The 27,891-nt window shown below is 39.6% G+C and overlaps 4 protein-coding genes across 5 annotated transcripts in view; all 4 read left to right on the top strand.

The window, feature by feature from the left end:
• Nucleotides 1-8,414, top strand: part of LOC311257823 (A disintegrin and metalloproteinase with thrombospondin motifs 2-like) — a 120,247-nt gene extending 111,833 nt beyond the window's left edge. For both annotated transcript variants that reach the window (XM_084353733.1, XM_084353732.1), the window contains 2 exons: nt 884-970; nt 4,717-8,414. In XM_084353733.1, the coding sequence (XP_084209859.1) occupies nt 884-970; nt 4,717-7,151 (2,522 nt within the window). In that variant the 3' untranslated portion in view covers nt 7,152-8,414. The remainder of the gene's footprint in view (nt 1-883; nt 971-4,716) is intronic.
• A 5,766-nt stretch (nt 8,415-14,180) lies between these two features.
• LOC311256999 (uncharacterized protein) lies at nt 14,181-16,348 on the top strand. The gene is made up of 2 exons (XM_084352430.1): nt 14,181-14,362; nt 15,242-16,348. Exon 2 carries the CDS (start codon nt 15,244-15,246, stop codon nt 16,015-16,017), a length of 774 nt encoding a protein of 257 aa, XP_084208556.1. The 5' UTR covers nt 14,181-14,362; nt 15,242-15,243; the 3' UTR covers nt 16,018-16,348.
• Nucleotides 16,349-22,063: 5,715 nt separating this feature from the next.
• LOC311257182 (C-X-C motif chemokine 2-like) lies at nt 22,064-23,629 on the top strand. The gene is made up of 4 exons (XM_084352656.1): nt 22,064-22,640; nt 22,797-22,911; nt 23,061-23,138; nt 23,297-23,629. Exons 1-4 carry the CDS (start codon nt 22,574-22,576, stop codon nt 23,373-23,375), a joined length of 339 nt encoding a protein of 112 aa, XP_084208782.1. The 5' UTR covers nt 22,064-22,573; the 3' UTR covers nt 23,376-23,629.
• A 1,477-nt stretch (nt 23,630-25,106) lies between these two features.
• Nucleotides 25,107-27,735, top strand: LOC311257826 (C-X-C motif chemokine 2-like). Its single transcript, XM_084353736.1, has 4 exons — nt 25,107-25,914; nt 26,099-26,213; nt 26,443-26,520; nt 26,679-27,735. The coding sequence occupies exons 1-4, from the start codon at nt 25,848-25,850 to the stop codon at nt 26,755-26,757; spliced, it is 339 nt and encodes a 112-aa protein (XP_084209862.1). The 5' UTR covers nt 25,107-25,847; the 3' UTR covers nt 26,758-27,735.
• The last annotated feature ends 156 nt before the right edge of the window (nt 27,736-27,891 follow it).

The following is a 27,891-nucleotide window of genomic DNA, read 5'->3' as shown; positions in this document are numbered from 1 at the left end:
GCTTGTAATAAGCAGAATACACTCTTTTCATGGCAGACATTTTGACTTGTCAAAGCACAAAATGATTGTTCTGATTCTCTTAAGGTGAGCTAGTTTCAGGGCTCTGGCATTGCTCACTCACTGACATGGCTTACTGGGACACTTAATAGAATGGAGCCATTGTTAACATTATTGGACCCACCTGTGCTTCTGAGGCTGTTCACATTTGGTTTAAGTATCTGTTCTGGATGATCCAATCACAAGTGGACAGCTTTAAGCCCGTCAGTTCACACCTGGCAGTATCTTCATGTATAACATTTGCCGATTAAAAAAGCAAGCCAAAATAGTTAAGAATTTGTCAGAGACAGCGTTTCACAAAGTTTATACAGTTTTTCCAAACGCAACAAGTCTCAAAATCTAGCGTTTTTTTAAGGGAGTATTGGGACTTTCTCCTCCAGTGTCAAAGAAGTATCGTTTATTAGTTACTGTTTGCTGTATTTTTAAATGTTGACGTGCTTAACGTCAATACTGTATGTTATATTCTTCAATACATTTGGTCTAAATGGTAAAATCAGTTGAAACAGCGAGTTCAAACAGTTGTTGGGAGGTATGACGGACTGCAGACACAGAAGCAGACACTTCTTACAAGGAAAGAAACGTCTTAATGTATTAATGCCAAATTTAAAAGGGAGGACACCAATGATTTAGAATTTACCGTAGCCGCCCAACCTTCGTTTGTTATGTTTCTCCTCCTGCTTTGACAAGTCAAAATGTCTGCCATGAAAAGGGTTTAAGTAGAGCCAAATAGGCCTTGATATCAGATAGAAAATAAAGGAGGAAACGGTGTTCACAAGTGTTCCCTTCCTACCTTAACTACTCCATCACTCTCCTATTTTCTCTGCAGAGGGCTCATCAGACCTCAACAAGAACGGCAACATCCTGATCCAGTGGCTGTCTCGCCCCAACCCCAACTTCCCGAAGATCTCCTCACGTAAAACCTCCCTCTATAGCTCCCAGCCTGGTCTCCACGGCGGCAGCCACAGCTGCATGTCTGTCCTCTGCTGGGCCCTGCCCATTTCTGTCCTCCTGTCTCTTCAGGGCCGGCCCCGGCTAGCCCCCTGACCCGCCTCTCCCCCACGCCCCGTGCCTGTGCCCACGCCCGTGAGCGAGCGGCAAAGCTTTCGCTTCTCTTTTGGGGGGGGATGTTGCCTCTCTCTCTCTGTGTCTGAGACGGCTCTGACTGGGGGGGGAGGTCTCTGGCTCCTGTGTGTGCTAGTTGGTTCTCTCTTGCTCTGTCTCTCTCTCTATCTCTCTCTCTCTCCTTTGTGGAGCATTGTGTTGTAACCGCTGGCCAGTCGAAAACTCAAAAGATCAACAAAAAATGTGATGTGAAAAGGATTTCGAAGTGGCAAGGCGAACAGGTTTTCATTGGCGTCTCCTGAGACGTGCCGAAGAGCCGTTCACGTGTGAGGGGCCCCCTCTGCATTTGGCGGCCATGTTTTGCGCGAGCTAGCTGCGTGTTGTCATGGGTTACCACTCCTGAGATGCAGCTGCGCTTTTTTCTTTTTGTAGCGCACTGTCATTGTGAGGAGAAACAGGTGTGAAAATAAACAGAAAGGGTATATAAATATCTATATAGAAAAAAAGTTATAAAAAAATATGAAAGCTTTATTGTGAATGTGATCTTGTCACAATGAGGACATCTTTGCTAAAGTGCTCATCTGACATCCTGGTTCCATTCGGGGATGAGAAAGGCGTCTCATTCTACGTTCCATTCTCAGATTGACAGGAACTCAGCACAGGGACAGGAAGTGACTTCAGTAAACCTTTTGACTTTTGGGGGAGGGAAGTGTGAGGTGATGAATCTTTAAGTAAAGGCTAATTAAAAAAAACAAAAAAAACAGGGTAGTCTGACCGCTTGAGGTTGCTTCCCATTTCACCTCATCATCAGCCATCCTCTCTTTGACTGTTATACTAAAGTTCAATAAATGCAGCTTATTTGTGCTTGCAGACTTTAAACAAATACATCTATAAATATATTTGTATTTATATATACCTATAAATCTAAATCTATATGAGTAACAATAATATTAATAATGTTTTACCATGAATAAGCTGTAGCTTATTTGCCTAAAACCTTTGGACTGCTATTGATCGCTTAGATCCTTGACTGTTATGTGTATTTTTTTATTGATTTTACATAAATACAGATGAATATTTAATAAAGGTAAAGTGTTTCAGGGGGAAGGGGTTAGACCTATATTATGCAGGACTTGGTCAGTTAGTTGCCTCTCCATTCTCTCAGATGGATCAGTGGTTTACTGTCGCTTCTTGTTTTCTTTACGGATAGGATCACGTTTTGTCATGCACATTTGCATCCATCACCTGTATGCATGTGTGTACATGTGTGTGAGTGTGTTAGTGCATGTGTGAGTGTGTGCCTGTGTGTCTGTATGGATACATGTGTGTCTAGTGTGTAAGCTTAGATGAGTGAGTAAATGGATGCGTGATTGAATGAGATATATTTGTCTTGTCTGTGAAAGAGAGTTTGTGTGATTGTGTGTGTGTGTGTGTGTTTATGTGTGTGTGTGTGTGTGTGTGTGTGTGTGTGTGTGTGTTTGCATGTGTTTGTGTGTAAAAGAGCTTCATCATTCGGGCTTTTACACATCGCGATCAGATACAGAAATACCTCATAAACTTTGATTTGAGAGCGTCCGATGATCTCATTTTCTTTTGATGAACATTAACCACATGAACAATGCCTTATCTTGGATTGAATGTAATGGCATTTATCTGTGAAAGAGATGGCTTTACTCATTCAAAGTTTCACTCGGAATAGAGGCAGCTTCAAACCAACTTAACAAACTCACACCCGCCGACCATCAAACCTACCAAGGTGATGTTGGACCAATGTCCGACTACTGGGAAGGGTTTACAAAGGGCCTAGGGTATCGACACATATGGCATCTAGAAAAAAAAAACACTTCAGACTTGTCATTGTATTGTGATCACATATTTCTGTTGTGACTATGTAGCGAGCTATCCAAGGTTTCCTTCTGCTGGAGTTGGACTGTATGAGACCAAGCCAGACCTAGCAGTGCGACTGTATATAACATTGGTGTTGACTGTATTTAATAATGTTCATGACTGTTATCTTCTTCTATAATATTCTATACTATGGGTAACTGTTTTGTGGCTTCACTGGCCTGCTGCGTGGGGCTGGCTAACGTTTGGCTAACGTTGAAGAAACATTCAGATGGACTATGTGCACTGCGTCTATATGCACTTTGATTTATCAGGGAAATTTTATTAATGTTTTGTAAATGTTTCATATGACACTTAATGTGCCATTCCAGTTTTTACATCATCATGGAAATTATGTATTTTATTTAAACAGCCCATATAATTTATGTACTTCATGTTTTTTTTTTTCAATCGATTAACAGATTGACTGGTTGATTTCCAAGTAATGAAGTGTTTTACCAAAGTGACTGTGAACTTGTAACTTTCGATACAGTTGAATTATTTTTCTTAAGAAAAGAATATATCTATATATTGAGCAGGGGGGGCGTACATCTCATTGTTTCAGTTACTGTCATTCTCAACAGCAAAGTTGTATCAATAAAAATGTTTTAAAAAGTGTCATCTTTTTCTCACCAGGAATGTTGACTGATTAGATTCTTTGTCGGAGAAAGTGTCAAAATGTCAAACATTGCCAGGAGAACACGGTTATTTTTACTGGCATGGTACAAAAAGGGTACAAGTCGAGTGGTAGAGGATTCAATTTTAAAGCAACATTATGCAAGAATTTATATTCTTTGTGTATTGGCGCAACTATAGCTTTGGATTGCAATTAATGTATTATGGACAGTTGTTCATGTGCATTTATTCTAATAATAATCACATATATAATCAAAGGCATCACTTTGCTAAATTGCCATCAAGCAAGTACAGCAACACAAGACATCCAGTCCAGGCAGAGTCAGCTAGCTGCATGGCTAATTGGGCTTACTAGCTAATAGCAACTTAAGATATCAGTAGTTAGCGATTACTTTAGCAACAAATAAATCTGTCCATCAGACAACTTCAGATTCAAATTTTTTCAATATAATATAATCCAGTTTCATCGAGATAGTTGGTGCATTCTGCACTACCTACAGAAGATTGAACCCTCTTTCCTTAGGTACGTAGTGCATTAACAGGCATTCAGGGCGGATAGTTTGAATGACAGAGGCACCATTCTAACTATTACAAGTCAATGTAACATCAAAATTACATTTAAGCTGTTATTTTAAGGTTAAATAGTTACATAATGTTGCTTTAACAAAGGTAAAACAAAGCTGCATGAGCAAGAGCAGGTCAAAATTAGATGAAAAATTGAGACCTGAAACACTGTTTTATATTTACAACACAAGACTGGCGACCCTTCTTTGTCCATTTCAGTTGCTCTGGACTAATCTCATGACTGCTCTTGATGTTTGGGTTTTTCTCCTCTTCCTTCCTGCATCCTCTGCTAGTGGTCTGGCTTTTTCTACTGTACGCTGCACGGTGTGGAACTAACACACACACACTCACACACACAGACGTGTGTATGTTTCAACACGAAGACTAATGCTAATGTAACATTTGCATTCTTTCACATACAAAGACATGTATCCCAGTAATCAGACACAGATCACTTCATAGTCTCTACCCCTGGCTCCACCCAGTCTTAGCTCTCTGTTCTCTCCTTCACAGGCCAGCGATGTCATGGAGACCGCTCAACGCTCTGTCGTATGGAGATATTGAAGCGCTACTGCTCTCTACCGGACTACCAGCGCATGTGCTGCAAGTCCTGCAGCAATGTCAACATCACAGAGCTTCAACCCAACTCCACCTCCAGATCCACCCTCATCACATCCATCCGGCCCAGTGTATCAGCATCTCCACCCACCAGCACCCTCAGCTCTGACTTCACCACCAATCAACCCACTGAAGCTGTTGTCACCACCATTCCAGCTTCTACCATTGATCCCTTGACCACCACTCATCCTCCTACCTTCACCACTGCTGATCCTCCTCATTCCACCCCTTCTCCGCCAAGTACTACACAAATTATCCCCACTCAAGCATCTACCAGTGACCCTGTCCTCTCCACTACCTTTTCCATGCAAACCACCCCAGTTATTACAACCTCTCCCAGTGTCACTACTCATCCCCTGCCACTGCCTGCCCCAGACATAGATGATAGCACAATTCCACAGTTACAGAGCACTACAGATAGTCCAACAACATCTGGTATGATAACTACCATGGACCTTCATGCAACGACCAGTCCAACTACAACAGAAAGCATTACAAAAGCAGACATGCCACTGAAACCCAAGCCCAAAAAGACTATTCCACCAAAGAAGAACCCCAAAAAGGTGCTTCAGCCAAAGACTAAAGTTACAAAGACAAATCCCCCAAATAACCCCAAACCAGGGCCCAAAAATGCCACCTCTAAGGCCAAGGTTAATCAAAATAGGTTCAAAGTGATAAAGACTTATCCAAAAAAGAAAACACTTCAGACAACATCTTCATATTATACCACAACTGCCATTCCTCATACAAGTCCTAAACAACCGAGTGAGATCGATCCAAAAAAGAATACTGCACCAAAAAATTCAACAAGAAAAGATTTTCCACCTAAGATCAATCCCAATAAGAAAACAAACGCTACTCCGAAAAAGACTACTCCAGCAAAGACTATTCCCAAAAAGCCTACTCCCAAAAAGACTACTCCAGCAAAGACTACTCCCAAAAAGACTACTCCAGCAAAGACTACTCCCAAAAAGACTACTCCGGCAAACACAACTCCAAAAAAGACTACTCTGCCAAAGACTACTCCCAAAAAGACTACTCCAGCAAACACAACTCCCAAAAAGACTACTCTGCCAAAGACTACTCCGCCAAAGACTACTCCCAAAAAGACTCCTCTGCCAAAGACTACTCCCAAAAAGACTACTCCGGTAAACACAACTCCCAAAAGAACTACCCCATCAAACATTACTCCCAAAAAGACTCCCTCTGTAAAGACCACTATTAAAAAGACTCCCTCTGTAAAGACCACTATTAAAAAGACTCCTCTAGTAAAGACTTCTCCTGAGAAAAAACCCAAACTCACACCCAAAAAGGAGGCTCCACCAAAGGCCAATCCCAAAAAGAACATTCAGCCAAAGACGAAAGTTACAAAGACAAATCCCCCAAATAACCCAAAACCAGGGCCCAAAAATGCCACCTCTCAGGCCAAGGTTAATCAAAATAGGTTCAAAGTGACAAAGACTTATCCAAAAAAGAAAACACTTCAAACAACATCTTCATATTATACCACAGCTGCGACTCCTCATACAAGTCCTAAACAACTGAGTGAGTACTTTTTTTCCACTATTTCATCCAGCACTAGTGTATATGCGACAGCTGCAGACACGCCTTTCCCTGAGTCCAGTGTCAACATCACATACATCAGTAACAACACAACAACAACTGATGAAACTCCACTGTGGTATCATGATGCTTTGCCCACAACACCCAACATTTTTGACGATGTCGTAACACCTACAGGAACCATTTATGTTGAGGATGTTAACATTCCTAGTGGAACTACACCAAACAGTGATGTCACAATGACCAACAGTGGCGATGTCACAGTAACCAGTGGGACCATTCTCAGCGGTGATGACATCACAGTCTCCTACAGCAATGTAGGAGTGATCAGTGACACCATGGTGCTAGACGACGGCCTCAGCATTGTGATCCCAACCATCAACAGTGAGGATATGACAGACTTTGCGTCCACGCCCTGGCTGGACCTGTCTGAGTACATCCCCGTCAACATCCCTGTTCCTACTACAGCCTCAGACCCTGCCATCACCTCACCTCCCGCCACCATCACTCCGACAAGTGCAACCATTGCAACCATTACCACCTCAACTGTAAGACCTCAGCGAAGGCCAGAGGAGAGCAGTGATAACAACTCCATCGACGTCATATATAACAGGATCATCGGCGTGGACAACGACATCTCCCAGAACAATTTGATCCCAAAGCGCCGGGTCAACCTCCGAGAGAGAACCAGGAACAAACGCATTCAGGAGCTTCTGGAGGAGAAGCGGAACTTTCTCCTCAGGATGAAGAGAGGCCACTCAGCATGATGGACCAAGCCTTCTCATTTCTCTTATAGAGATGAACGTTTTCTTTACAGACATTTGTAAGCCCTATTTAAACCCTCTGAACTGCCATGATATCAGGCCTTTCCACAAAAAACACCTAAAATCTTTCTGTCATATCACTATCATGACAATCAGGACTGTTGCAGAGAGAGAATATTATGGCCAAATGTTTGAACAGTTGCTTTGAATAAAGCCCTTCAGTGTACAGACTGGTGCAGATTTGAAGCAAATCGCCTTGCCTGTGTAAACAATAATGAGAAACAGAAGGGATGAAAAGTGTGTATCCAGTTTGACCAGCACTTTACAAAGCCAAGCTTTTAGGCCACAAACCACCCACAGTCTTGTTTGGGGATTCGGTGATGATGGAGATAAGGTGTAATTTAGTTTGTAAAATGGTATTATCTCCACTGGCACTTATGGAGTAAGAAAATCTACCACCCAGAATCCAAATCTACATTTCCATATTGTATTACAGCCCAGGACTGCACTTCATTTCCCCACAAACAGATAATAATATTTCTCAGCTAATCGGAGCTACTGTATGACAAGATGAAAATATCTTCTTGTTAAGAGGCCAGCATTCTGAATAGCATACACACATTGCAAATCGGAGCATGTGGGGCCTGAAAGCAATATGGTAATGATATACAATCATAATGTTTACTTTTGGTTTAATTGAATTGTAAAAGTTTACACTGCTTGGATTTTGTTGCCTTTTTACCAAAGCAAACGTGTGTCTGACTGCATGGAGTCGCTCTCTCAGGAAGTTAAGGTACAGTATTGAAGACTGGTGAAGGGCATTGCCAAACACTTGGTGCTTCCTGAATTGTGGTGATATATTTTGATATCTCATTAAGCTAAGTGGAAAAACAAAAAAACCAAGAGAAAAAAGGTATTTTATTGCTTTTTTGTTTTTCTTTTTTAACGGTCAGTCAAGTATGGTGCTTTTTTTTGTCCCTCATGCATTTATTTATGTACAAAAAAATACAAAAATAAAATAAACAAGCCTGATTGTATTAACTGTATCCAAAGAGAAGCTTTGAGGGCCAGTTTTTTTTTATTTTCTTGAAGTTTTATTATTGGTACATCTCTAACTTGCAGCAGCTGCAAAAGTACCTATGGATCTTTTTGTACGATATCTGTACATATGAAAAAGAACTTAATGTTTAATATTTATTAAAGTTTAAGTGCCTGTGGTATTTTGCAAACTGTTTGTTGTGTGATTTGTGTTCCAGAATTATGCTGTCCTTTATCTTTTTACTGCTGCCAGCAGTGGTTATGTCACTCAGTCAATCCTTATAAGCAGAAATGTGGGTCACAGCTAGTGTAAGCCTCACTGCTGCATCAGTTTTAGGATAACACTGTGACATAAGACTCAGTCAGAGTCAGTCCATCATCTAATTATCAATAGCATGTTCACAAGCTTTTCTTCAGCCTATATTTAGCTCCCATTTGAACAGTTATGCAATATCCGACAAATAGGGGGAGACATAGCACTTGTATTCAATATCACTGTATTCATGTTTGGGCTGATGTCAGCATCAAACCACCCTTCTTAACGCTTTTCTTTATCTTGACAGGTTTAGTAGATCAGGTTTAGCGCATGAATGTCTTAGGACTGGTTATTTTCAAAATTAACATCATAAATTGCTAAAACTGAATCTAATATAATAAAGATATTCTCAGTCTCTTCATTCCCTGTGGACCAGCTTCAGCTCGAGTCAGCATGACTTTACAAAATATGTGACTGAAGCAGAGTCATTCTCTCCCATGGGATTCAAAATCCCATTGAGGTCTGGATACTGTTACAGAGAAAAGCATTTACATATTGATTTTGACTTGTTTCACTGTAGTTTTTCTTAACTTTGAGCATTGAATGATTCAATTAATCTGTGTTGCACTGGGGTGGGAGATTGTTGAAAAAGCATGTATAATTAAAGAAAGAAGTGCATGGCTAGATATCCTTGGTGTAACAGGGAAAACATTTTTTTGTGGACTGACCCTTTAGCACAAAATAAGCCCCAGAACAGCCGATTGTTATGAGCAGAAATTTGGCAGTAAAAACAACTACAACATATTTTTATCTGTAACACACTGATGAGAAAGGGTATTTTTTTCAGTCCCTAGATATGCAGTACTTGAGATTGCCCCTAAGTGTTTACATCTTTCATTAGCCATTAGTTGTTTTTTTGGTTTCTTTTTTCTCTTTTGGTGGTTTTCCAAAGCTGGCCACAACTGGCCGACTTGTGAACTGTCCACACCACTCTTACAGCCATTTAACTTTCCACTGTGTCTGTCAATACCTCTAAACAGCGTGACTGCCATCAGAATATTAGATTACTTATAACTTCTTGTTGGGAATGCTGTGCAGCATATTAGAACTGCATGAGATACAGTGTGATGCTAACTGTCAGTTACCAGCTTCCCCCCCTGAGAGACAAACAAAACGTGGAGGCAGATAGGAGAGTTGTTCGGAAGTGTGGTATCATTCTAAACAATCATAATTAAAACACTTAATTTCCCACTGATACAGTATCACGTCAGCCTCATCGTTGTGTTTCCTTTTTTTTTTCTTTTCTGGTCTTGTGAGATAAATGCGCTTATGAAATCATGTTGGTCTTGTTTACTTCTCCGTGAGTGATGTAACTGCTGTCCTCTTAGTGAGAAAAAGTTTATGAGTTTCTCCTGACTCATTTTGGATGAATTACCCTTTTAACTTCACATTCATACTCACACAAGTGGCCGATAAAAAAAGGATAATAACACGTGAAAGGTCTAATGGATCCAATGGATGTGCTGATCCAATTCTGTTGCTTTTCTAGGCGATTATTTGCAGTTTTGTTGCAATGGATTGCATAATGTTAAACGCATCATGAATCCAGATAAATTACAATTCAATTAACTGTAACTGCATTATATTATAACATCTCCATCCACTTTGATTAATTTTTTTTCCCAAAAGATATTTCCGAACAACTCTCCTCTCTGCCTTTCTGAGGAAGGCCATATGAGCATTTCTCAGAATCCCTCTGGCAGATGGAAGCTGAGTGATAAAAATCAATAGCCAGGCTCAACAATCAGGAGCTTTCCATTTATCCATCCTTCAACTCCAAGTGTCCACCTCTCTCTACACACTAAAGCTTTTATCAGCCATAAAACACAAGCATCCTCCTGTATCAATCTAATTATTTTTGAGCCCATAGGTGGATGACAACATGAACCCTCCTTTGGCCCTTTTGTGTACTTATATTCCTTCTCTGAAATGATCCATTTTTATGCATTTTCACTCTAAATGTATAGTATTGTGGAAATACCACGCCAAACACTGGGATAAGCTGCTCAAAATCTTACTACATTCAGTTTTAAGTTAGGATAAAAGAACACATTTTCTAAAAATGAAAAAAACATGACTGTCCAGCTAACCTAGAATGGTATTAGTTGACAACATGAAAGGAATCCTTTATTATATCATGGAATAACCTGATTTACCCATGATTCATTAAACCATTTCCATAAATCATAATCAGAGTTCCTCTGAATCCTGACTGCCAAACGACACCATGGCCCTCCGTTATATAAACTGGACAGTCAGGGGTTGTTGTTTTTTTTTTGTTTGTTTTTTCATTTTTACCCTACTGCTGGCCCTTTGCTTGAAGAACATCTGATTGTATTAAATGTTTATCACAGAGCTGATACAGAGCAGCAGGTCTTTTTCACAGAAGACATTTTGACATGTCACAGGTATGAATAATACAGTTCATGAGGGTTGCATGAGTGGTGCTTCCTTCAGTTTAGGGTCATGGCCCCTGTCACACTGTCATGGCTAATTGCCATGACAGAGCAAGCACATTGAACAGAACTTGAACATAACAGAGCCATTGTTAAGTAACATTTGCGCTCTTCCTGCTCCCACAAGTCAAAATGTCTGCTGTGAAAAATGCCTGTTTGTGTGTAAAGTCAGTGCAGAAAACCGTATCTGTTGAGTTTTTCGTTTTATTTTTTCTTCTTTAACATTATGTAGAAATTGGCAGTTTGGGCGATTTGAGACCCCCCACAGTTTCTGAGTGGAACACAACTATCATAAATACAAATCTCAGGTCTATAACAATTTGTCAGACGTAATATAGGTGCTAACTACAAACAAAACTGCATTTTAAGGTAAAAATACTTACATAATGATGCTTTAATGTTTGCAAAAACAGAAGAGATAGAATGAAGGGGAGTTTTTTTTACATTTTTGAAATTTTTTCCAAACCACCCAGCTCATTGGCCTAACAGTACAACTGTACAAGTGTGTACCACAGCTAAGTGACTATGAAGGCTAATGCCCCAAGTCAAGTGTATTGTCACACGTCATGCAGGTTACGTTAAAAAGCTTATTCTTGTGTCAAGATGAAAGCGTATCAGCCAGGTACAACAACACGACAAACAAAATCAAGTGTGTACGAGGTCTATTTATTTAAATATTTATTTATTTTTGGAAAGTTTCCCTGCCATATATCCGCAATCTCTCAAATCTAGTTGTTGCAGTAAATCATTGATAGTTGCCACAAGCAAATATCCTCATCAATTTGAATGCTGTTGTCCAAGAATATGACTTCATAGTGGCTAATTTTACTTTTTACAGTGCACAAACCACATACACACGCATCAGTGTTAGCTCTGGGCTCGTGTTCAGCCGAAAGCCACAGCCCAATCTTGATATGCCTGCTGACAAGAGAGCTATTGCCGTGTAAACACAGACAGAGCTTACATAAAGCCTACATAAATTTACATCCTGCATTTTTTCTGTAGTACTGCAGCCTGGTGGTCTCATGTTGTGCCTGGTGTTTGTCATTAGCAGAATGCAGATTGATGAATGCAGTCAGTGTGGTGCCCAAGAGTCTGTTAAGAGTACAACTGAACGACAGCACGTGACATTGTGTGCATGTGTGTGGGGGGGTGTCTGTGTGTGTCTTTGAGGCAAATTTAGTTCCTTGTGACTACTCCATTAGAGATCCGTAAAAAGCCAGGCATCTTTTTATAGGTTGGATGCAAAGAAGATGTGACTCATCTGACTCATCCGAGTTCATGCTGCCCCCGACAACCACAAACACACACACACACACACACACACACACACACACACACTCGCATGCAAACACTCCAGAAGACTGAAAGCCGTTTTTCCCCAGACACAGGGCAGCTTGTTGAGTGAAGGGTCTGATGTGGAACGTTCATGTCCTACGATCCTGCATAAAGATATTCACCTTGTAAAACATTGATAATGAATGTGTCGAATCATAAAATTATTGAAATACATTTTTAGATGTCCTTTTACTTTTGGAAAATATTATTGTTACCAAGGATATCTATATACTGTATTTGAAGCACAATGTGTTTTAACAACTGTTTACGTACTACAAAATTGCCTCAAGAGATATTTAAGCAGTATATGTTCTCTCACTAGACTAATATTTATCTGAAAAAGTTTCACACTTAATTTTTTTAGCAAAAATGTTTTTTTTTTCTGCACGTGTTCTTCAGAGATCATATTTTTAAATTAACCTCTGTGAAATGAATCATTTCAAATATTATGCTTTTGTTCACAGTCCCATGATTGAATTACCACAGTGGTCAGAAGCCTCAATTCACTCAAATGTCACATGCCCTCAAAACAACGTGCGCATTGAGTGTCAGAGAAACAACCTTTTGAAAAGGAAAAGGAAGTCTGTTTAGTTTCAAATCAAAATCTGAGTGGGAGAACATTTAAAAAATGCTTTGGCTCCATCAAAGCACCTGCTGGCCCATTTTTACTGTCAAATATTTGGGCTTAAGCAAAGCTCTTTATGTCATGTTGACTGTCTCTTTATGTCTGTCCTAAATTCTCAGAACTAGGTTCGTCTTCAAATTGTCCAGTTTAATACAAGCTGAAATGCTCATGTGGGTCCAAAATATGTGGGGGTTTTTTTTTTTAAATCTACTGCTTCAAAATGCATCCTTACACAGAAATTCAGCCAACATGGTCTTTGCTCGAGGTCACACATACCAGAAATTTCTGGGACTCAATCTGGGGACATTTTTAAAGAAGCAATATGCATGAATCGGCCGCCTTAAGAATTCACATTCAAAACAAACAAGGGTCAGCATATCAACAGAGTAACCGGAACTGATGCAAATTGTAGCTGCCATTAGCTAGGTAGCTCAGTTAGCCGAGCAGCTAGCAGTCTGGACTGGGAGCTCGGAGTTTACAGCTGGCACAGGGGCTTTGGACTGGCATGGTCTCGGCTAACTGGTTAGCATGCTCACGTCAGTAAATAAACGTTTTAAGCAATAAAGTAACCCTCAAGTATCAATTTAAATGAACTGCAGTCTGTAGGGCCCATCCCAATGTCTTAGTAATGAAACACATTTAGATAATAAAGAACAGTTGTCGTATAAAGGCATAAGATTTTAAAGGTATAGTTAATGGCAGAGAGGGAGATTGCAGAAGTTTCCTGAGGTCAGTGGTCTTGTGATCTCAGCTATGCAGCTATGTGTTGTGGACACACACAAACACAGCAGCAGCAGCAGCATGTGCAAAGCTCTCACATTTGATGCACATTACATGCTTCACACTAGTGAGGTCAGATATGTTTACAGTAGCTCAAGCTGTGATATGTAGCTTTATCGTCACAAAGCATAATTTATTTTGGTAGATTTCCCAAAATTACTGACTGTGTTCACTTACAGTCAGCCATTTTTAGAAATAGCACGTCTTGAAAAAATGAAGCAAAAATAAACCATCTAATTTCCAGCCTTTGTGTTTTGTTTCTTCTGTCTCTCTTTCTCCTTCTGTTCCCTCTTTCTCTGCCTCTGTTTTTCTCTCTCCATCAATACAGTTGGCCAGTGACAGTGCTGGGGCTGAGGAAATGGATGGTGAGTCTATTTTTAGAACCAGGGAAGGAGGGCAAACCAAAAGTAAGCTAGGGAGAGAGAGAGAGAGGGGGGGGGGGGAGGGAGGAGGGATGTGAGGAGAAGATAAATCTGCATTCTACCGCTGCCTCTGGTCAGAGACAGTTGGAGCGCGCTCAAGGAGAAGCAGCATCACTGGCTGGAGACACAGCATCACAGTTTAATAACACATTTTGCTGCGAACAGGCTGCAGAGTGATCTTTGAGACTGCAAGAGCAGAGAAAAGAAGGAAAGACCAACTGGACTCGACAAAGACGAAGGTAAGTGTATAAGAATAAAAGCTTGCATAAGAATTGAAAATGCATGAGGTGAAAATACACAGGGTGCCTATTCTGTGTTAGAGCACAGAGCTGCTGCCGTGGAACCATTTTTAGCCACTGTATACCAAAGGTGTGGTCTAAATTTAGCAATGGTTACACCTTGGAAGAAACTGGGAGAGGCTGGCATTTTGGTTTGCCTTGCACTATTTTTGGCACGGAGGTCGAGACGAAAATACATTGTGGGCTAAACTCAGGGTTATAACAATATGGGGTTATATAAGCAAACATAAGCTGACACATTCTGTGGCTCTACATGACTGAGGTGGCATTTGAAATAGTCGTCTATTTATGTTGACTCTTGCTACTCCTTGCTGGGATTGTTTGTATTTTGGGCTGTTTGCACTGCCACTCCAAAGTAAGCAGGGGATGGTGTCTGAAATGGGGGAGAGGAGAGTCGGGAGGAGGAGAGAGTGTGAATTAAATTGGATTCATACAGTCAGGGGGCAAAAATAGACTGTTGTGTTTTGAAACGCTTCAGTTGTTTATCATGTGATCAATGTCTAAGCAAAATTATGTCATGGGAAAAACACATTGGTCAGATGAGGTATTTGCATGAAGGGCTGCAAACAAACAGCTTCCAAATGTTTTTTTTCTTTTTATTATGCCTGGTCAAATGACATCATCCTTTCAATTCTAGCACTAATACCATCAGCCACTGTTCCTTCCACATCTAGCAACTGCAAGAAAAACCTTTACTGTAAAACTGAAGCAAAAACAAATAGAAAAAGGCTTTCCTCAGGCTTTTAGTCTACCCTCTCTGTATGTTCCCAGACATTTTGGCTCTTAACACCACCTCTTTTCTTCTTGTCCTCCTCTCAGCCATGCGGCCGCGGTCCAGACTGCTGTCCAAGAGAAGACTCCTGCTGCCCACAATCAGAGAGGGCACAGAGGAGACGGTGAGGGATTTAAATGAGGCCAACACACTCCACTTTGCCGGCCACGACCAGGCTGTCTCCTCCGAGGACTACCTCCTCTCCATCTGCCACCTCGCCCACCCCACCTTCCCCACCAGGGATGTGTCCTTCTACAACAGCCACACACGGCAGCTGGATGCTGTGCACCAGAGGCTGCGGCTGTCACGGCTCAGTGGGACTCCGTCAAGCACCTTGGAGTTCGACCCCACAGAGGAGGAGCATGCCATTGATATGCAGCTGGGACAGGGGAAAGAACTGGATGGTGAGCTCACATTTGGCAACTCTGACCCCCTGGAGTATCTGTATGGACACCAGGACAACCTCCCAGGAGGTGTGAGGAGGGCATTTGGCGAGGGAAGGTTTACAAGGCAGCATGGGAGCATATGGGAGGGCCAGGCTCGTGCCAGAGCTCACAGCATCCCCCACGCTTCAAGTCCTGACCTCTCTCGCCAACGCAAGAGCAGCTGCCCTGAGTTGCACTCCAGCACTAGCACCTCTATTCCAAACATCTCCCCAAAACACAGCAGGAGAGGGAAGCCGGCAGACAGAGGAGCAGAGGGGGAGAGACAGAAGCCAGTCGTCAAGCAATCCCTCATCTCCCAGTGGATCTCTGACTGCAGGTCAGCCTGGAGGGAGGCACGTACGCGAGCCTGCATGCTGCCCACCATCGCTGAGATATAGATGGACTGAGATTGTGACAGAAGACATCCCTCAATAAAGTAATCTTTTTCCGTCAGTGCATGAGACACTGACGTTAGGAGCTATGTAGATGTGTATTATGCAGATATATATAATATATGATTAAATACACATTTAAAAACACACAGAGGCAACTAAATACTGCCACGATTGTCTGTCTGTAATGTTATATAAATGTAATTATTTACTACCTATGCTTGATGTATGCTGGTGATCATACAAAATCATAAAAACTAGACAAATCTGCAAAATCTTTTTTTACCTTCGAGTGTTTTGTGAACTGATTATGAGTCAATTAAACATTCTTTTGATACTTCAACCAAACAGCCTGATTTTTCTTCGCGCCATCATCGTTGTTTTCTAGCATGTGTAAATCCTTGGAAAATGAACTCCACTCTTCCGCCTCTGCTGGTGCTGGAGTTTCTATGGTAACTGTCGTGGGATCCTGCTCTGGTAAACACGAGAGTGGAGAAACACAGGCTGAGCGGAGATGACACCGCTGAACCTAAACATGCAGGACTGCAGGTCATCTGTTGTGCTGGTGGTCTAAATAACAAAAAAATGATATAATAATGATCTGACTATTGAGGATTGATTCATATGATTACGTTTCAATATTACAAAGAGCAGAAGATTCAGAAATTAGACTTAGACAGAACAAATACAGGTTACAGTAATGAGAATTGTTTTCATCCGAGCAGGTTTAGCCAGTAAACACACATCAACAAAACAAAGCAACCTTCAGATGTAGTATTGAATTGTAAACACTAGAGGGAAGCATTTGGTCACTTACCACTTTACATAAGCAACCATCAACACATTTTATTGAAAAGTGTTGATGTATCTAAATTACCATTTTAAAAAAAACCTTGTAGGTATCGATCCATTCATACATACATTTGATATAGTGTCTTGTCCCTCCCAACACCCCAAAAAGATAAGATAAAATAGAACTTTATCAATTTTATTTCACCTGTTATGGAGATCGCTTAGAATTAATAGCAATGGAATAAAAACAATAGTGTAATAAATTACTTTTTTTAACATAGAAACTCCAGCAACAGAAAGTGTTTAAGGAGTGAATAACACCAAAATAAAGAAGATAAGTGTAGTAAAAAAAGGTGGCAAAGTAATACTGCACAATATTGAAAACAAAAATTGCATATTGAGAAAGCAATATTACATATGATATTGAAAAGTAATAATGTAGAGATGTCCTTCCTGTTGAAGGGAACTGAAACAATACTGTGGAATACAGTACAGTGAGAGTGAATCAAGATTTGTTTGTGGTTATTAAAGCGAAATTCTGGTGAATTCATACTTCATCAAATGTATTGGAATCAGTCCAGTAGATCAGCTGCAATGGCTCCAGTCTAACCCTGTGGGGCACTTCCGACCGTCAGAAATACGTCCACTAATAGTGCTTGTTTTTGACACGCTCGGTTTTTAGGTTATTTTAAGCATCTGACAACACTGTGGAAATTCCTACGGAGATAGACTGCTGATTGAAAACTGTTGACAATGTTTTTCTGAGGATTAGCCAGAGTTACAAGGAAATGATGCTGAGGTTGTTCCTGTTTCAATTGTAGATTTCCTGTCCTATGAGCACTATTGACAAATGTCATCCATCTCCATTAGAGTGGGGTAAAGGGAGAAATATTCGAGGCAGATATATAAAAATAACAAAAAACAAACTGTAAGTCCAAAAACAAACCTCAAACTAGTGCATAATTGTATACCAGCACAGTAAAAAAGTGAAATTATTTTACAGGTAATGAATGTAAACATAAACAATACATTTACATCAACATGAATGATGAAGTCCATGCTGAACTCTGCTGTGGATAGTTGTGGACTGCAGGTAGGAGATCATTTTGAATCACCTGGTTTTGCACTTCCAGGTTCAAATTTGTCAAACAAAGAGTTTTCTGGGGGATTATTACCAACATTTTGGGTTCTTACTTTTGATTTTACCATTAAATAAAGATAATGTGGCGGAGTTGTTTGCTTGTTTCCCAACTGTCCGATTTTCTTTTTTTTTTTCTGATGTGTTTTTCTTTGATTTGTGTGACTTTATTGTGGCGATGTCACCATTTTCCTCAATCAAACCATTGTTTTCTTTGGTCAGCTTTTTTTTCTGGTACATTGTCAATACAAACAGTTGTGTTGGTAACTACAACAAAGCTGTAGTGAACCCTGACATGGAGGATACGACGTGGAGATAAACGAGAGGAAACGTCGGAACGAAGGGAGGAAACGTACACCACCATTGCTGGTTCCAGTAAGCGAAAACCGCCTTCAAAGTATTTTGGGGGCTGGAGACTTTCGAAGATTCTCATGCCGTCGAATCGCCTTTCTTTTCACACTTACCTCATCACACCTCAGTCAAAGCTGAGACCTATTTTTACGAATATGTCAAGACAGGTGACGCCAAGACAGTATTGAGACATTTTCACATATTTAGTTTAATTATATAAGATTATCTGAGAACAATCTGTCTTTATGCAAACTAAATCAACGGTCTCAATCTTGAATGTTGTTGTTACTGCTCTGCCTTTGAGGCTTTAAACACCCTATTTAATCACATGTATTTGTAAAACATCATTCTTAACTTTAGCTATCATGAAAAAGAAATTAAAGCTGAATAGTATGGGATGGATCATTTCAACTATGCTGTGGATGGAATCAACCACACGTAGGAACCACACAAAGGAACAGTCTTCAGATGAAACTGACGTGCACCCGTATGACCTTCACCACAAACTCAGCAACATCCGCTCTTTGTACAACAGCCTGAGGCAGTGGGCCCCCTGCAATGCAGAGCTGTTTATGCGTGAACAAACGCCACAAGTTGAGAAGTATACTTAAATTTTATTTGTAACTTGGTTTCATTTAAATAACAAGGTCTTAAAGTCAGGATTCAGCCCAACAGGGCGAAGGTTAGCCCATTTTTGAAATTTGTGCCAGTGTGAACGCTTTGTTAGCCTGGGGCTAACAGCTCCCTCAGCCTGGGGCTCAGTGTAGCGTGTAAAGCACATGGGGTTACCCACAAAAATCAACTTACAGGAGACAGTGTGAAACAGGGCTGAAGTCAGAGAAAATGAGAAGTCACACAACATTGTAGATTGTTACCATTAGTTGTGTACCATTGTTGTACAATTAGATTCTCAAAATCAATTAAATAATGAGCCATGACTTTGGAAATGAATTCTTGCTGGCAGCTCATCGAGACAAACTCTAAACTCTTCTCTCTTCTTGTAACAACTCACCTCGTGCATGATTCCAGAGCAAGACCTCAACTTGAGCCAGATTTGTGTTTCTGGTTACCAAAAGGATCCTAATTTTTTTTTAGTATGAATCATTTAAACACCGAAACATGTAAATATCAGGCCAAGGTTTAAAAATACTGGAACTCCCCTTTGAACTAACTCGAGCAGCTAAAGCAGTAAAATGCTACTCACAACAACTGGCAGGGGCCTGCAGTACATGTACTTTTACTGTTAATAATTGTTTTATGTGTTAATTGAGTGCAGGACTTTTACTTATAATGGAGTACTTTAGCATTGTTGAATTAGTACTGTTACTCAACAAAAGGACCTCAGTACTTCCACCATTGATTTTGTGTTTTCTCTTTCTCACATCTCTGATCACTTTGTATTTCATCATAACTTTCCTGCTACTTGTAAATGACTTTTAAAATAAAATGAGAAGTGCAACCACATCAGCCAAACACCCAAAGTCTGCAGAGGAAGAGACTGCTGACGTTGTTAGTTCCTGTCGGTTCATTCCTACACAGGGTCGCACTTTGTGGTTATTGACTTGATGAAGAGCACTGCTTCATGAAAAGGGAACATGAATTATTAAAGATAGTTATGGTTGGCAATCCCCTAGCATGCCACAACCAACATTCACCCTCTACACAGCCGAAAGGGCAACTATGAAAAGCCACAATTCTCCATGAACCACGCTGGTCATAATGTGGACTGCCACTAATAGCTCGACTTCAGAGTCACTTCCTTTTGTCTCTGTGTGTGTCAGAGTGCGTGAAGGAACAAGCTGCACTTTACCGATGAGAGCTGGTGCACTTCATACTCCCCAATAAGTAAAACCCATGAAATATTAACAGCAGGGAAATATAAAATATTCAAGCTTGCTAAGTGCAGTCTGTCTCTCAAGATGAAAGTTCAGCAGAGGTTGGAGCAGTACACTGTGCCAACGGCAAACCAATGTGTGATCACTAAATCCCCTGTTAAGTCAACCAGTACTCATGATATGACTCATGGTTTTCTACAAGATTTGATTTGTGTTAAAAGCTCGGCTGTCTTTTGAGATGGTTTTAGAGAAGTCACTTTTGCTGACCGCCTGACTTCTGCTGTTTGGTCAGAAATACGTGAAAGTCCCTTTCACTGCTCTTGACTGTCAGGGAAGACCTCCATGTCTTAAATTAGCTCAACTTGGTTTTGACAGATTTCTCAAGAATCACACAAAGCTCTGTTACGAAGACAGTGAAAAGTATCTCGGGATTATATGTTGCAACATGCTCACAAAACCCTTTCAAAGATGAGAACAGATAAGATTTTCACATCTACTTCTGGTGGTTTAACACATGCCCTATGTTCAAAACTCCCGTTTTGGTTTTACTTGCCTCGGTTTTAGATATCAGTCTCTGCGGTTTCACCTCAAACTGATACATATCTCAAAACCTGGGCAAGTAAAAACGAAACTCTCAGAATGACTACGTTATTTACTCTTTTTTCTCATGCAGGACACAAACCTGCCTTTTAAGGCATATGGCATATAGCAGGCACACTCCTTTGCCTTTGGGGTCCCATATTTTTTTTTGAATGCTCATGTATCCCCCATTTTTTTTAATGGTCAAGTGTTCCCTAATTTGTTATTATAAATGGCTATCATATTACAGGAAGGATTCTCACACTCCTCAGCTCCTTTTGAACCTTTCCCTTCTTGTGGCTAAAATACAGAAGAAAAGAGAAGGACATGAAAAAAGAGAAGGAAAAAACAGTGTAATGGGATCTTTGCTCTGTTTAGCAAAAGTGAAAGAGGACTTAAAACTGAAACTGACATTTAGACCGGGCTTTCTGATGAAACCGTGCATTTTCTATAAACATAGAAAAAACATGAGCATATCATATCAGATCTATCAAGGTATCAAATTTCACTTTATTGACAGTTTCAACAAAGGGTTGCACTGTGAAAGGTTATTTGTAGCCACCTTATGCTACACATATATAGAGCATATGTATGTGTTGTACATAAGAATAGAAATAAATTGAACAAAATTAAACAAAACAATACGTAGATAGTCATACATATAATTATATGCATACACAGTATACCCATACTTGTATAGACTCAGAAAGTATGTGCAGTATGTGGAATGTGAATGGAGGAAAATGTCTTTGTGTTGGCGGTGTTAATACATATAACATATACAGAACATGAAGAGGAAGTGAATCAGATGAAGCTGTTAATATTGATTTTTTTTTTCATACCACAAATGTCAGTGTGACGACCACGCAACCATGATGGAAAGAAATGAAATCATGTTTTTTCCGAGCTCTTGCACATACCATTTAGATGCTGAAGGTGTTAACCACCAGTGCACACAGTATACGTTTCGAATCTAATGTGCCAAAGATCACCGGCCCACACTGTCAATTGTATCTTCTTTTATCATGGTATGATCATTTATTGTTATTAGAGTATTTGATCACCAAAGCACATGCTCAGTTCAGTTGATTTAATTGTCTCGATTGTTTTGTTGTATATGAGATTGTTTGTTGTTTGCTTTGCTGAGATAATCTTATGAACCCCACAGTAATATGCAATCAACTCAACTTCGCTCAACAGGAAGATATGACGTGATCTTTGTGTTAATATTGCAAAAAGGTCCAATGCATAGGATTTGGGAGCACAAATTGAATATAGTATTGACAGAAACTGAATACACTGTAATATTAATAATAATGTTTTCATTAGTGTGTAATTGCCTTTGGATCTTTGTTCTTCATTGTACTGAAGTAAATAAAGTGTGCGAAATGTCCAGGCATGAACAGTGTTAGTACAAGTTCGATGTAAATGTTTAATTATACATGGAGGTTTACAGCTCGCACTAGTTACACTACTGTTTTTATCTTCTTATTTCAATACATAATATCTCAATATACTGTTATCTTTATTAAATCTAAAATCAGGTTAAATCATTAGTATAACCAGGGTGAGTGGGAGAGGAGACAGTGGGAAGAGTGGGTGCTTTTTTTTTCTTGTGGTTTTTGAGTTTCACTTTCCAGCCTCAGAAAAATTCCCTTGAATACAGGAAGGATGATGTAAGTGTCAACACAGACTATTTAAGACGACCCTCTGCCTCTACCCATCACAGTTCTTCTGTCAACAGATTTTGCTTGGTAGCTAATCTCTCAGCTGCAATTATTACAGCCTCTATCTATCATCTTTACCACACGTACCAAGATTTCTTATTCTAGCACCAGTGTCATCTTGACTACAGAGGAACTCAACAATGTCCACCAGCATCATGAAAGTGTTTCTTCTCCTGGCTGTCGTTGTCTGCATCTCTCAAGCCCAACGTAAGTTCTTATACTTTTTATACTTACTATACTACTTACTGTTGACAGGCAACAAAAGTAAAAGAAGGAAAAATGTATTTTTGATATGTTCAATATGTTTTGGTAGCACTGATTTTAATCACATTGTTTTTTTTTTCCCCTTGTATTTCTCTAAAGTACCTGGATCGGGACAGCAGTGTCTGTGCTCACGTGTTAGTAAGTTAAATACCTCTGACGTTAAGGACGTCCAGATCTACCCAGCAACCGTCTTCTGTAACAGAGTGGAGATTGTGTAAGATAAATTCTTTAATATTGTGGGAATATGCAAAAATGATAAAGCAACAATGACCTGCACATATACGACATCAAGAATCTGAATCAAGAGATGATTATGTTGGTGTTTTTTTCCCCTCATCTCACCTCTACTTTCTATTTCAACAGTGTCACCACCAACAAAGGCTATCGTTATTGCCTGAACCCCAAGATGAAAGTAGTGCAGAGGCTCGTGGCTAACATCATGTGAGTATATTTACAAAACCCATCTTCAGCAAACACTACTGATGTTAATCCTTCAGTAAATATTGATCAGAGATAACAGTAATGAGTGACATGATGCCCTCTTTACACTGTTGTAATGTGTCTAATGTGTGTCCTTCCTGTTTTATTGTCACTTCTAGGAACAGACAGAAAGCCTCTACAGCCACACCAGCTACGTTCAGCTCCACCTCCGGCAGCAGCAGCACAGCTCGTTTCTGACTCTCTCTGTAACTCCTTCAATCAGTGAGAAGCTCAGATGACTTCTTACTGCAACAAAAACACCTTAAAAGAAAGCAGATGTGAAATGAATAAGCTTTTTCTGTATTTATCTTCTATTTATACTTTTGTGCACTTACAGTATATCTCCGTTTTTTTTCCTTTGACTTTTGTAAATACATTTATGTGTTGTGAACCAAGTTTTTCCTGCATTTTGTTCATTCCAGTTTTTTATAATAAAAGACATAATCAAGAAAGCATTGAGTCATTGTTATCTGTTCCTTTTCTGAGACTGTCCTATACCAACAGTGTTACCTTGTGGTTCAGACCTGTCAATGCAAGAAATACATCTCATGCAATATTGAATTGTCAAGAAGCTCAACTCAGGAGAAACTCCTGAAAATATCGGCCAGTCCTAAGATCCCAAGATTTTGATGTAAGAGGATTTCACAAATAGGTCAGAGGCCTACTCACAATCAGTCAGCATCTGCAGGTTATGTGCTCAGGCCCATTCAGACAATCTACTTTGTTAGTAGGTCTGTGTCATTTCCTGACCGACAGGGTGATTCGGGGCAGTACCTGACTCAATGTGACTATACAGGTGGTGTGTGTTTTATCATTATGGACACATCAGATGCTGAAGGAGGCTTTGTCATCAAAGTCACAGGATGAACAATCAGAGCTTCACATCAACATGTAAACACAAAAGTTGGACGATCGACATAACCTGTTGGCGTATTAAATCTCTGTCTCAATTGAGTGTTCACTCACAAATGGTTGTACTGCATTAGGTTTATAATGTATTATAACTCAGAATGTAAGAAAAAAAGAAACACAACTTATGAGTTCAATGATACGAGATAAAAGCAGCTCTATAATGAAAAAACACTAAAAATCAAAAATATAAGTATAAAGAAAAAACATATTTAACAAATATTAGAAAAAAATTAAATATAATTTCTCTCTTTGCTTTCTCCGTCTTGCTCACTTACATGCATGTGTGTCAGTAGATGTCATGAAATTGAATGATGATTCAGCAGAACACACTGATTTCTCACTTTGCACTCGGACGTGGTAACGAGTTTACTGGTCGACCTGTTACAAACTGAAACTGTAGAAATACAACTGTTTTAGTGAATCTAAGTGCTGCAAATAATCTAGTGGGGAATGGCCCTCGTTGAAAAACAAAACTAATGGATCACTGGGTTACTGTGGGAACTGGAGAATTTGAAAATGGTCCTCATGTACACCACAAATTAATGAACACCTCTTCAAGAGTTTGACAATTACTGTTCAGGTAAAACAACGTTTAAATATAAGGAATGTTACGTACAGAAATCAGTGTCACCTTTTGAATTTGAAGGCAGATAGTTCACACCTAGTCATGTTGAATACACAGATTTTGGGTGCAACTACAGTCAGCACTTAGAAATCACACTTGAATTATACAGAAAGTTACTTTAAGCTACTTTTCACAAGATTTTTAAGTCATGAAGTTTAACTTTGGCACCATTCTCACAACCAGTTCTTAGAAGTTTTGTGAATACCAACCACAGGACTATATTCACAAACCAGTCTATAGCCACCAGCAGTGATGGAATGTAACTAAGTACATTTACCCAAGTATCATACTTAAGTGAGGTACTTGTACTTTACTTGAGTATTTCCATGTTCTGCTACTTTATGCTTCTACTCCCTACATTTTGAAGGCAAATATTATTCTTTTTACTCCACTACAATTACTTGAAAACTTAAGTTACTAGTTTTTACGAATAGAGGCCAAAATTGGTTCAACCCATAGTATATGCTACAGTGTATACATACATGTAAATATATGTACAGTTTATAATATATGTAAGTTTACTTCAACTTGTACTTTTGATACTTAATCCATTTATTGCTAAAAAAAAAAAAAGTTTTGAAACTTAAGTACATTTAAGGTCAGATGCGTCAACATAAAATTGAATATACTGTAATATTAATAATGATGTTTTCATTAGTGTGTAATTGCCTTTGGGTCAGTGTTAGTACAAGTTTGATGTTAAAGTTTAATTATGCATGGGGGGTTTACAGTTCGCACAAGTTACACTGCTGTTTTTATCTTCTTATTTCAATACAAAATATCTCAATATACTGTTATCTTTATTAAATCTAAAATCAGGTTAAATTATTAGTAAAACCAGGGTGAGTGGGAGAGGAGACAGTGGAAAGACTGAGTGCTTTTTTTCTTGTGGTTTCAGAGTTTCACTTTCCAGTCAGAAAAATTCCCGTTACACAGAAAGAATGATGTAAGTGTCAAAAGAGACTATTTAAGACGACCCTCGGCCTCTACCCATCACAGTTCTTCTGTCAACAGATTTTGCTTGGTAGCTAATCTCTCAGCTGCAGTTATTACAGCCTCTATCATCTGTACCACACGTACCAAGATTTCTTTTTCTGGCACCAGTGTCACTTTGACTACAGAGGAACTCAACAATGTCCACCGGCATCATGAAAGTGTTTCTTCTCCTGGCTGTCGTTGTCTGCATCTCTCAAGCCCAACGTAAGTTCTTATACTTTTTATACTTACATACCTTTACTTTATACTTTCATCACTTACAACGTGAGACTTGTTTTGTTGACAGGAAACAAAAGTAAAAGAAAGATTTATTTTTTGATATGTTCAATGTGTTTTGGTAGCACTGATTTTAATCACATTATTATTTTTTTCTTGTATTTCTCTCCAGTACATGGATCAGGAAAGCAGTGTCTGTGCTCACGTGTCAGTAGGTTAGTTGTCTCTCAAGTAAAGGACGTCCAGATCTACCCAGCAACCGTCTTCTGTAACAACATGGAGATTGTGTAAGAAACATTAAAATCTTTAATATTGTGGGAATATGCAACAATGATGAAGCTACGATGACCTGCACATTTAAGGCATATCAGAATTCTCTGAAATCACCCCTAACCATCAGTTTGCCTGCCTTAATCAGTGATGTATCTGTTTACATGTATCTACTCCATTTGGTAAAGAGATGATTATGTTGGTGTTTTTTCCTCCTCATCTCACCTCTACTTTCTATTTCAACAGTGTCACCAACAGCAGCGGCTATCGCTATTGCCTGGACCCCAAGAGGAAAATAGTGCAGAAGCTCTTGGCTAACATCATGTGAGTATATTTACAAAACCCATCTTCAGAAAACACTACTGATGTTAATCCTTCAGTAAATATTGATCAGAGATAACAGTAATGAGTGACATAATGCCCTCTCTACACTGTTGTAATGTGTCTAATGTGTGTCCGTCTTGTTTTATTGTCACTTCTAGGAACAGACAGAAAGCCTCTACAGCCACACCAACTACGTTCAGTTCCACCTCCGGCAGCAGCAGCACAGCTCATTTCTGACTCTCTCTGTACCTCCTGCAATCAGTGAGAAGCTCAGATGACTGAGCTTGCTTACTGCAACAAAAGCACCTCCAAAGAAAGCAGATGTGAAATGAATTAAGCTTTTTGTTTATTTATCTTCTATTTATACTTTTGTGCACTTACAGTATATCTGTTTTACTTCCTTTGACTTTTTTAAATACATTTATGTGTTGTGAACCAAGTTTTTCCTGCATTTTGTTCATTCCAGTTTTTTTAATAATAAAAGACATAATCAAGAAAGCATTGAGTCATTGTTATCTGTTCCTTTTCTGAGACTGTGTCCTATACCAACAGTGCTACCTTGTGGTTCAGGCCTGCCAATGCAAGAACGACATCTCATTGTGTATTAAGTTGTCAAGACGCTCCTCTCTGTCCAGGTTACGCACTCAGACAGAATCTACTTTGTTAGTAGGTCTGTGTCATTTCCTGACTTACCGGGTTGTTCGGGGTAGTTCGAGGATGAGAGGTGAAACGTCTTCAAGAAACTGAAACAACCCCAGTTGCCTACGGTACAGCAATTCGAGATACTTCAGGATATTTAAGATTTTCTCCAGTACTATTTGTATGGGTGACTTTCACTTTTACCAAAGTCATATTTTAACACATTTTTACTTTTGCTCAAGAATGACTTTTGGGTACACTGGCCACTGGTGGACCATTGAGTCCCCATGAAAAAAAGCCTGCAAAAATGCCCTCTACAGTGGCCAAGTGTGCAAGAACACATGAAAATGTGCCCTCTACATCCCGTTCTAAATAGTAACTAGTGAACAGTTTGATGTGAGTTTTTAGTACAGAGCTCTGAAACGTAATAAAACAATTATCATCTTTACCAGGTTTTTGAATGGTTTCTCTCTAAATGCATCACAACTTTCTATGAGCTGCCACTGTTGCCAAGTGTTAAATATCAGAGGGAGTTACACTCTAAGGAGTCTCAGAGACTCCATTAAGCTCCTACCAGAACTCACAAGTATCAGATACCAGAGGACACTGAAGCTGCAGGCACACTTTGAAACTACAGGTCTGTACAGGTCCTCTACACCCATATCTCTCTCACACAGTCACACATACACAATATAATTACCAGTAATAGTGTAATAATTTGGGCAATGCTAA

Source organism: Pagrus pagrus (assembly GCF_965226575.1).
Source record: "Pagrus pagrus genome assembly, chromosome: 5".
NCBI classification, from domain to species: domain Eukaryota; kingdom Metazoa; phylum Chordata; class Actinopteri; order Spariformes; family Sparidae; genus Pagrus; species Pagrus pagrus.
This window is presented reverse-complemented; position numbering and strand designations above follow the sequence as displayed.

Bases quoted from the DNA above. Each gene is read 5' to 3' on its own strand.
- LOC311257826 (XM_084353736.1), top strand. From the start codon at position 25,848: ATGTCCACCGGCATCATGAAAGTGTTTCTTCTCCTGGCTGTCGTTGTC. The intron at 26,214-26,442 runs GTAAGAAACATT...CTATTTCAACAG, and splicing joins TGTAACAACATGGAGATTGT to TGTCACCAACAGCAGCGGCT. The intron at 26,521-26,678 runs GTGAGTATATTT...TGTCACTTCTAG, and splicing joins AAGCTCTTGGCTAACATCAT to GAACAGACAGAAAGCCTCTA.
- LOC311257182 (XM_084352656.1), top strand. From the start codon at position 22,574: ATGTCCACCAGCATCATGAAAGTGTTTCTTCTCCTGGCTGTCGTTGTC. The intron at 22,641-22,796 runs GTAAGTTCTTAT...ATTTCTCTAAAG, and splicing joins CTGCATCTCTCAAGCCCAAC to TACCTGGATCGGGACAGCAG. The intron at 22,912-23,060 runs GTAAGATAAATT...CTATTTCAACAG, and splicing joins TGTAACAGAGTGGAGATTGT to TGTCACCACCAACAAAGGCT.
- LOC311256999 (XM_084352430.1), top strand. From the start codon at position 15,244: ATGCGGCCGCGGTCCAGACTGCTGTCCAAGAGAAGACTCCTGCTGCCC.